At 37.3% G+C, this 10,132-nt stretch overlaps 1 protein-coding gene across 1 annotated transcript in view; it reads right to left on the bottom strand.

Moving 5' to 3' along the window:
- The window catches only part of LOC118333914 (F-BAR and double SH3 domains protein 1-like), a 21,606-nt gene extending 14,992 nt beyond the window's left edge, over positions 1-6,614 (bottom strand). The window contains exons 1-3 of the mRNA XM_035669734.1: positions 6,486-6,614; positions 4,280-4,321; positions 3,091-3,201 (exon numbers count right to left, since the gene is read on the bottom strand). Of these exons, the coding sequence (XP_035525627.1) occupies positions 3,091-3,201; positions 4,280-4,321; positions 6,486-6,614 (282 nt within the window). The remainder of the gene's footprint in view (positions 1-3,090; positions 3,202-4,279; positions 4,322-6,485) is intronic.
- Between the last annotated feature and the right edge of the window lie 3,518 nt (positions 6,615-10,132).

Genomic DNA, 10,132 nt, shown 5'->3' on the forward strand with positions numbered 1-10,132 from the left:
CTAACAAAGACCACAGCAATGAGGATATAGGCTTACTGCGTGTGTCCTGTGAGTGACTGGATATAAAACCATCACAATAACAACAACAAAATAGATCTTGATGAGAGTTTTTTCTTTACTTCATTTCAAAATCAGAACAAGTTGTGGGGAGTGGGGATGGTGGTCTGGACCTGCAGAAGCTAGGGTTTCACACTCAGCTGTCTGGGAGTACTCAGAATATAAGAATACTAGAATAGCTGGTTGTCCCAGTCAGGTCAGTGGCTCCAGTCACTGAATGGAGGTCCTTGCTTAAAAGATCCACTGACTTCGCTCCACAAGATGGTCAGTCATTTATTGCACAATTCACATTTTATAAAACATCTCCTGAGGGCTAATCCTGTACATTGTACACAGCCAGCCTTAAACCGATTATTCGATTTAAAATCAGTTACAGGGACAAGCACACTTTAGTAAGTGATGCCTTTGTGTGGGCATATGGAATGATTACATCAATCAATATGATAATATTCAAGGAATATATCCTTAATGCACCACCTTTCCCTAAAAGCATCCCAGCTGGCCAGACAGAAACTGAATCAACATGTGGAGCAAGCTTTTTGCACTCTGCTTAGGCCCAAACTCTGCCCAAACCATGCAGTATCACAGTGTACACAGCCCTTCAGTTTTAAACCAGGATGCCCAAACAACCGAGCTACATCTTCACCAGAGGTTTACAGATGAAAACACATTTACTGATCCACACTATTGACACTTTGGTCATTCATGACGATGCAAAATAATAACAGTTATACCAGTGCTTTAACCAAATTGCTAAACCACAGATAACAGATTAAATGCAGACACATTCATACCATCCCATAAGGTTCTAATGCAATGGAAATGTTGTTTGCTACATACAAAGTATCAGTGAGTTTATAGAGGCACGGCAGGGGTTTGTGTTTGTTTTCAGAGGATGAGGCACTATTATACACTAATGAAAACATAGCTATGAATATTATATTCCGTTTCTGCCAGTAGATCCTCCTTAATGTTACACACTGAACCTTCAGTTTAATTCATTGACTTTGCTGCATGTCACCCCCCCTCTCTCCCCACTTTCTTGTCTCTCTTCAACTGTTCCCGTCAAAGAAAGCCCCCCTACAAAAAATCTTTAAATGCTAGTTAGGGTAAAAAGTTCACAAGCCAACATAATGATTCAATAACTAATGGTTTTATTTGTGTTGCACTAGGTAAGAGTAAAACATGAAAAGAAACAGAAGAGTGAACAAAGACATGGTCATTTGGGCGGGATGGAATTGAACAAACAGCAGAATATGTTAACACTTAAGTCACTGTGTACATTACTGTTCAGTCTTTATACACTAGTAAGTGTTTTTCCACAATATGGAGACAAATAAAAATGAATAGGTACATCAGTTCACATGTATCCTTAACACAATGATAAATTAAAAATAAATAGAATAAATAATAGGTCTAAAACAATACATCTGCAAACATACATCTTGTTTCATGTTTAGCATCATATTATCATTAACAAATGGATTGAAATCATCTAAAGTACCGCTGGCATACATCTGTCAATCATACAGCATATTAAGAGATAGTGTTTGATGTAGCTTCTACTTTTGGCTTTCAAAAAACTGCTGATCTATCTGATCGATGTATTTACTTATTAATAATGCAGTACATCTACCAGTGATTATTGATAAAATATATAATACATGTTCATGAGACAAATTGATCATGACCAGTTATTCCATGAGTACCTATTTTTGCAGATATTTCTTGTGTTCCGCACGGTTTAAAATGCACTATATTAAAGATATTATCAGGCCTTTTTTTTGTTGCTGGTCTTGATTCTTTTTTTTTCTTTCTCTGTGAGCTAAGATTTTTTAGCAAGAGTTGTGCCCAGGAAACCATTTACGTTGCAAGTGATTTCAAATCAGTCGCCTGCTGCTATTGTCAAAGTTGTTAAACAGGTTTTTGTGCCTTTTTGTCAAAAAATTTGTTTTTCACAGTGTTTCTGTGAATGAAAATCCACGTAACATTTTAGAATTGTCCAATCTTACCCAAAATGATACCTACTAGAGTTGTGAGAACATTTTCTCAGCAACCTACAATAACCAGCTGAATTTTAAAATACTGAAAAGCTATCAGACAAATATGATTGAATGAATATGATGAAGCATAGAGTCATCACACTGATGGTAGCCAAAATTCTGTCGTTGATGCGGGTTCAGTGTTCACTGTTGACTGTTGGCTTTCACTGTACTGATCTTCTCCACCAGCCTTTTCAGTTGTTTATGGAGACCCTTTGGTGAAACGTTCGGCTCATACGTCTCATTCAGCATACAAATCAATTTCTAAATGGAGAAAAACATGGATGTTAATGTTGTATATAAAGCTGCACTAATCAATATTTATTTTAATCTTAACAATGAATCAAATGTGTAATTTGAAATGGGTTGCCCACTAAAAAATGATCATGCAATTTTGCAACTCAGCATTTTAGCCTCTCATTGTTTTGTTTTCTCATGGACATTTCACAGAATCATTCACCTTTGCTGCTCTCATCAAATGGCCAACACATTAGCCATAACATCTTTATGAGGCCACAACATGTCAAGGCTTTCTGTGTGTAAGCTGGTTTTCAGAATCACCTAATACTGCTCTTTGTGTTCTAATGTGAGGGTTATAAAGAGAAAGTTGTCTTGTATTCTAGTTGCAAATCATAAAGCTGATCCTCTGGCTTTTGATTTATTTTAGAGAAGCAGCTGCTGAACCCGAACGGAAAAGGGAAGCGTTGCTATACATATAAAAACCTGTCCTTTAAGGCAATAACTGGACTTGTCAGCTAATTTTAAAGAACAGCCAGTCACCAAGTCTGTGGGGACTCTGACATCCACTGGTATATGCAGGGTACTGAACTGGTAATCTGTTATTGGTGGATCTTTGGTGTCAGGAGAAACAGTATTGCTAAACCTGAGCTGATCACACGCAAATCTGTTCTGTGTCTAGATGCCAAGCCTGAGTAATTTCTTTGTTATTATATTTACACACAAGCACAAATCATAAACCATGGTCACTTACCTTGTAATCCCTCCAATTATCCAGCTTTGTGATCAGCCACTGTTTAGATTCCCATTCGGAGTTCATGGATTGCAGGCCTTTAATGAAATAGTCAGGAAAGGAGTCACATCCCTGTACAGAGAACAGACATATCATCGTTAGTACACACAAATGCACTTATGACTATATTTTGTTGATAATAATATTTGGTTATTGTGCAGCTTCATTTTAAAAGAAACAGTCCCACAACTGACAACAGTTTCATCTCTGTGCAGCATTCAGTACTCAAAAGTCTAGTACTCTACAATCCTGTGGCTACCATTATGGGAACCAGACTGACTGTTTTTTTGTTTTTTTTTACCAGACTAGAATGAAGGGGAAAAGAAAAATATAACTGCATGTTATGACTGTCCGGTGTGTTTGGAACCTTAAAATGATAAAAATCATTGCCTCACAACAACTCTGAGCTTGAGCTTCATTCTTGACCTCAGAAAAAGGAGTTGAGAAAACAATTTCACTCTACAAGGTCCATTCAGGATCTGTTCTGGGCTTATCATACAATTTTAAAGGCCCAGTGTGTAACATTTAGGAGGCTCTACTGTCAAAAATGGAATATAATATTCATAGGTATATTTTAATTAGTGTATAATCCCCTGAATATAAGAACTGTTGTGTTGTCTTTACCTTAGAATAAGCCGTGGGCCACCTATGTGTCTACAGTAGCCCAGAACGGACAAAACAAACATTAGCTCGAGGTATATGGCCTTTTGCCTTTTTCCGCAAGTTTCATGGTCACCATAGTTTCTTCTTCTCCTTCTGCAATCTGCAACTTCACCACAAATCCTATACACTGGTCCTTTAAAGTTGTTCAAGTTGGAAGTTAAAGTTGAAGTTGAATGTATTTTTCACTGCTGACTGAAGGCTAGGCTTGCACTTCCCATTTGCTTCCAGTTATTTGTGCTAAGTTAAACATGTCCCGTGACTTATCTCTGGAATGACTCTGGGTAAGCTTTCCCAAAATGTCAGACACTTCACACTCCAGTAACACACATTTTAGATACGCTTTGTGACATAATATGTGAAGTGTGCACCAAGTGTCAGGATCATTTTCCATCCCTGACATTCATTGCAGACAACCATTTATCTCCCATTACGTTATTGATGATAATCATCTCTGTCTCACACACACACAGAAACACAAACCACTTACGTTAAGTGACATGCTGAGGTTGAGACACATGCAGTTTCTATCCTAAGGAGATAAAGAGATAATGTTAAAATGGTATCAGAGATTACATTCATTCAAACAGCTCTAAGGTCTTGTTTGTTTTAATCAATCCCTTAATATAACTTTCTTTGTCAGGAAGTAACTTTTACAAAGCTATAACCTATTTTTGTATACAATACAAATCAAAATAATTAAATTCATGTTAAATGAGATTATTTCACCCCAGTAGGGAGTGAGAGGTGGATCAAGACAGTTGCAAGGGAATCATTATTTAGCTCTGCACAGAAAATGTAAAGAGAAATGAAGAAACAGAACAATAATCGACGGGCTATGCAAGATGAGATAACAGCAGAGCAAAGAGGAAGTGGTAAAGATGGTGCTGAACTTGTGTGTGCACACTGCAGAATAGAGCAACAAGGTGCATAATACAGAGTGCAATCTTCACTCATTTTTCAGTCACACACTTAGTGAAAATAACATGGAAACTAAAATGACACTGTAAATTAAAATCATTCCCACCTCTTTCCTTCTTTTAATGTAACATTTACAATGTTTTCTCTAAAACAAGATGGCTGTGTTCCACTGCCATAAATACTATTTTGTTAAGAAATACAATTTGTGACATTTTAAGCACCCCTGCTAGAGTGAGTGCATTAAGTCAATATTTTTTTAAGAGATAAATTGACAAAATAGTGAAAAATATAATCCAGGAAATTGTTTCTCTTCCCCTTTCATCACAGCAATAAATTATATTCCTACACTGCATTCATGGAATCATTATTTACAGTGGTTTAGGCCACAAATCCTAGTGCTCTGTATAGGCATTAAATAAGAAAGAAATGCGCAAAGCACCACTGAATTCTCACTTTGGGATCAGAAAACATTTCAAGCCATAAAACAACAAAGAAGCAGATATAAAGTCAAAGTCAGAGCAACAGAAGATGTCAAGGGGCAAAAATGAAGAGCATCATGGAACACTTACAGTAATATGACTGGAGCTGCAGTTCTCCTGACATTCCTGTCAATCCAAACAAGAAACAAGGTTGAGAAAATTTTACCAGTGTCATCAGCATCAGCTAGTCAAAAGATGAACAGAATGATAAACAGAGTCCCAGCAGCAACAACTAATAGGCTGCTTGCCTAAAGGGCATCAACACACTGCTTTTGATTGCTTTGGTCTGGATTCACATCTGACATTACACACATACACACACACACACAATGAGTGAAAATGGGATTAATTAGGAAAGGTGAAAAAAAAATATGCAAGATTACTGAAAAGTCTTCTGGCTGCTCATCTTCTAGTTCCCAATGTTAAAGAGCTGATTACTTAATAGCCTTGATAGCGTTAATACGAGTGCTGAAGGTCAGAATATGTTTAACATGGCACAATCAGGAAAGCAATCGCTGAATCGTCTAAATTTGTCTTGTCCTTGCATTTAAAAGGACAACCACAGAAAAAGGAATACGCCTGTAACAAAGAAGTGATTTAATCTAATGACTTTGTTCTCAGCGTGAACATAAAGTACCACCAAGTCTGATGGCTCACAATATTATTTCCTGGCCTGCAAAACACTGTGTTGTATCTTATTAGAATTATGCCACCTTACCTTCACATTTTCACCAAACGTTTTCACAAAAGTGTTCATTTCAGACGTCTTAATGGACCTGAAGGATAATGTTGTTGTTTGAGGAAAAGAGAAGACAAATGGCAGCAGCAGTAGAGGCAGCATCCATGTAGAAGACCCAGTCATGGTTAATGGATAGGTTAGGATTACTACAGAAGCAAAGTGGACTGAGATTTTGCAAATCAATTTCCCAATCAATATTTTAATTCTAATTGTCTAGGCTGTTACTTCTAGTCCAGATTAGGTTACTGTTAAAATCCTGCCAATTACTTAAGTCTACACCTGCATTAGCTTTCTAAACGTTCTCTTGTAGATAGACTTGTTGCCTGTGCTCCACACCAGACGCTTTGTCAATGGATGGGTGTTTTGCAGCTTTTATTTGAACTAGTGGGGAATCCCTCCATTTTTTGTCCATGGTTTTATCAACATTCTCCCACACAGGACATCTTTACTCAACAGGACCCTGAGATGGTGGCAAAAGTGATACAGCATATGTGTTCTGATGCTAGCCACATATCAGTGAGATCTGACTGCTTATGACTGTTGCGGCATTTCCTCACCTCTGTGAAGACCTGGCCGTCACTGCACAGAGGAAAACAAGTCACATGCTTCATCTTCAGCAGCTTAACAATGACGTGAACTGAAGTTATGTTTGCATCCAGCCACTGTATCCACGGCTGGATATCCATGTGCCTGAGTATTGTACGGGCTCGAGGAGAGTCATTTGTGGATGCCCCGTAAGCGTTAGAACTCGATACACTATGTTAGGTAACACATGGCAATTTCTACAGCCTACTTAAAACATTTCAGTCAGAGACATGTTGGACTGATTATAAAAGGGCCCCTGGGCACAGACATGTTAAAGGCCCTCCACCCCTCCTACATACTGTAGGAGCAAGACACCCTTTCTTTCCATGCGCTATGCCGTTTAGTGGTAATTTTAGTCCATGTGGTCCATTTGCGTTGTTTGTTGTTGATTTGCGTCTTTGTGATTGTTTTGTGTCTCCTTTTTGTTGTTATTTGTCTCTTTTTAGGCATTTTGCATTTATTTGTAGTTGTTTTGTTACTCTGTGTTTATTTTGCATCTCTTTGTAGTCATTTTATCACTTTGTAACCATTTTGCATTTTCCTGTGGTTGTTTTGTATCTCTGTGATCATTTGATCGATTTGCATTTCTATTTGCAGTGGTGGAGTGGTGTCATACTATTTCACTAGTCTAGAGGTGGCAGTAAGATGTGCAGCGATGCACCAACAAACGGGAAAGAAAAAGACTGCTAGCAAGTAAACAATTCTGGATTTAAAATACTTCAAATTTGGCTTTGAGTTTAATTATACACATGATGTGTTTTGGTGAGTAACTCTGAATTGAAACAAAAATTTTCTTAACAATAAAACCCAGCAGGGCACCTTTAAATGACGGCCCTCACATCACCATCACAATCACACCAAAACTCAGTTTCTTTGTGAAGGAAAAACAGGAGTGTCTAATATTGGGTGCTGGTAATGGGACCATGGAGGGTTGCAGGTGGTGCTCAGGTGAGCAGTTGTCCTCGGGTCCCTACACTGGCCTGTTTCTATGTGTGATGATACATAAGCTGAGTCAGGGGGAACTGGAGCCCAAAGTGGATATCTTTGCTATAGCTGCTTGATAATATGTCATGTTAATTACCACACATGATGCCATCCTGTTAGGTCATTCTATTACATTATCCAGGAATTACCAACTAACGCAAATTGTAACTGTGTGGGTTCAAACCTCATACAGAATTCCACTGACAAAAAAGAAATTAATAAATGTGCTACGTTTTCCACCGTAACCTTTGTTCCTTGAGATAAAAAGAAGAGTGGAAGCGCTAATTTTCCCCTGTATTGTGCCAGTTGCTATGTGGGAGAAATAACAAGACCAAACTCAAAAAGGTCACTTTCTTTCTCTTGCAGATAAAGTTATTGACCAAAACAGCAAATCTAGCTTATTTCCACATCAAACAGTATAAGCAAAAGCTTTTCCCACATACTGAGGTAATAAGAACCAGTGCTGATCACTGCAGTCAGTGGGAGGCTCAGAAAACAACAGTGATGCAACAGATGAATAACTGTGGTGGTTTTCTTAGAAAGTAAAACCACCCTGCCACATCTGAGACTTGCAGAGTGCGGACACAGTGGGGGCGCTAAAAGGCTCATTTTCAGCTCGGAAGCTTAGTGCAGACAAGACCACTAGTGAGAAAGAAGATATCTTCAGATAAACTGTAATTTATACCTCAAAATGTGTCCTAATGAAATTGTGTCAAAAGCAAAAAAGTGTATGTAAAATGAGCAGTTTGTGTTGTTGTCTAATGGTTAGATTTTCATGTTGTCTATTAAATCCCTGTACACAAAGATATTATTACCTCTAAGTAGTGTACTTTGTAAACATTGAACATGAAAAGCCTTATAAAGGCAGTAAAGACTGCATAATATTGCACAGGTGTAGCTGTCATTCTGTACAGGCTCACATATTTGCATATAGGTGTCATTCTATTCAAACTGTGCTGTTGGAGTCAACATAATGACCAGAGTTTTCTGGTGTGCAATTAAATCTGTGCTAAATGAAACGTGAAACATTAAGAGATGCAAATCTCAACATACATGAAAGTAGGGTTTGGGTGATAATACTGATCCACTTTCAATAGAATCATATTGTGTCATGGTGTTACAAAAATCTGTTGACTATTTCTATTTTCATGCATTGATTGATACACAAATTTTTCTTTTGTTTGTTTTTTTTTCTTTACAAGTGATAAAATGTGTCTAATGTACATCACGCTGACCATCAATTTGATTATTTTATATGTGATTTTATTTGATCAGAAAAATATACATAATAATATTGTGATGTAAGAGGTCGGCAGATTGATACCTAAAGTATCGGATACTATCTTTTGATTTGAGTATCAATACTAGCAGCAGCCATAGGATCAAAAGTCAAGTTGCAAGTCTATTTTGATATTGTCAGATCGAGTCTAAAGACATTCAATTTGTGTCTCGAGTCTGACTCGAGAATTGAGAAGTCCACACCTCTGGTAAGAAATCAACTGGCTCAGTCAGATTATGGTGGAGTTAAAAAACCTCTTAGTCTTAAAAATCAGATTTTGACATTTCTTGCATGTACGTAAGTGGAAATTGTGACCTGATGATGGTGATACAAAAAAGGTCACCTGGTCACTAAAAACATCAGGATTCCACTTCAGGTTTGGTTTAAAATTCTATTACTACAAAAAAAATTTAAGAAACCTTATCATGGACCAAAGTGTTGGTCATGGTTCATTTTGAAGATTTATATCACAGAGGCAGTAGTAACTGACATGACATTTATAGGCTAAGTGAGGTTAACCTCACCTTCCAGCAAACCTGAAAATGATATTTCTAAATAAATACAAGGGATTACAAGATGAGTAAAAAGGCCAGATCTATTTTCTGAACTGACAGTTTGACTTATTGCACATAATCAGGAGATATGATCAGAGTTAGTTTCATTTCTGTGTGTCCAGGAGAGCAAGTGAGGTAAAACTGAGCCACCACAAGTTTCTGGCCTGCCAGGTTAGCAGGTGACTACACATTTTGGAGGTGACTTTGGAAGAGTAATGGAGAAAGACACATGGAAACAATAGAAACACAAGCGGCAAGCACATTTAAATTTGACAAAGTTTTAAAAAACATCCCATTTGTTGAAATTATGTGGCATAGCTCTCCCCTGACTCTGATTACTGTTAATACCATTTTAATATGTATCCGTAGGTATGCATTTTACTCTTCAGTGTTATATTACAAATTAACACAAAATTTATGAGGTATAGTGTGACAGTAAAAGTTGCAGTATAAGAGCAATAATTGAACAACAACCATTATGTACTGCCACTGTTACATTACTTTAGACAAAGTAATGTATGTAGTCTTCATATTAACATCTGATTGATAATGTAAAGGTGGGGTCAGTCTTTCTGGAGAAAAATAGTTAGAATGCCAACTGCTGTGTTGTGTGGCTTGGTTTCCCATTATGATGATATCAATGCGTCATTGTATCTGCCAATAAAGGCTTTGAAATTAAACATTAGCAATTTCTTTAGATATAAAAAAGAGTTTCCAAAATGGACATCAAAGTTGCTGTTTGCAATGATTGTTCAGCATTGGTCATTTCAACACTACAGATTTAATTAACCATTTTAAGAGC

The sequence above is a fragment of the Morone saxatilis genome, unplaced genomic scaffold, assembly GCF_004916995.1.
Source record: "Morone saxatilis isolate NCDOM2014 unplaced genomic scaffold, NCSU_SB_2.0 Contig22, whole genome shotgun sequence".
Lineage (NCBI taxonomy): Eukaryota > Metazoa > Chordata > Actinopteri > Moronidae > Morone > Morone saxatilis.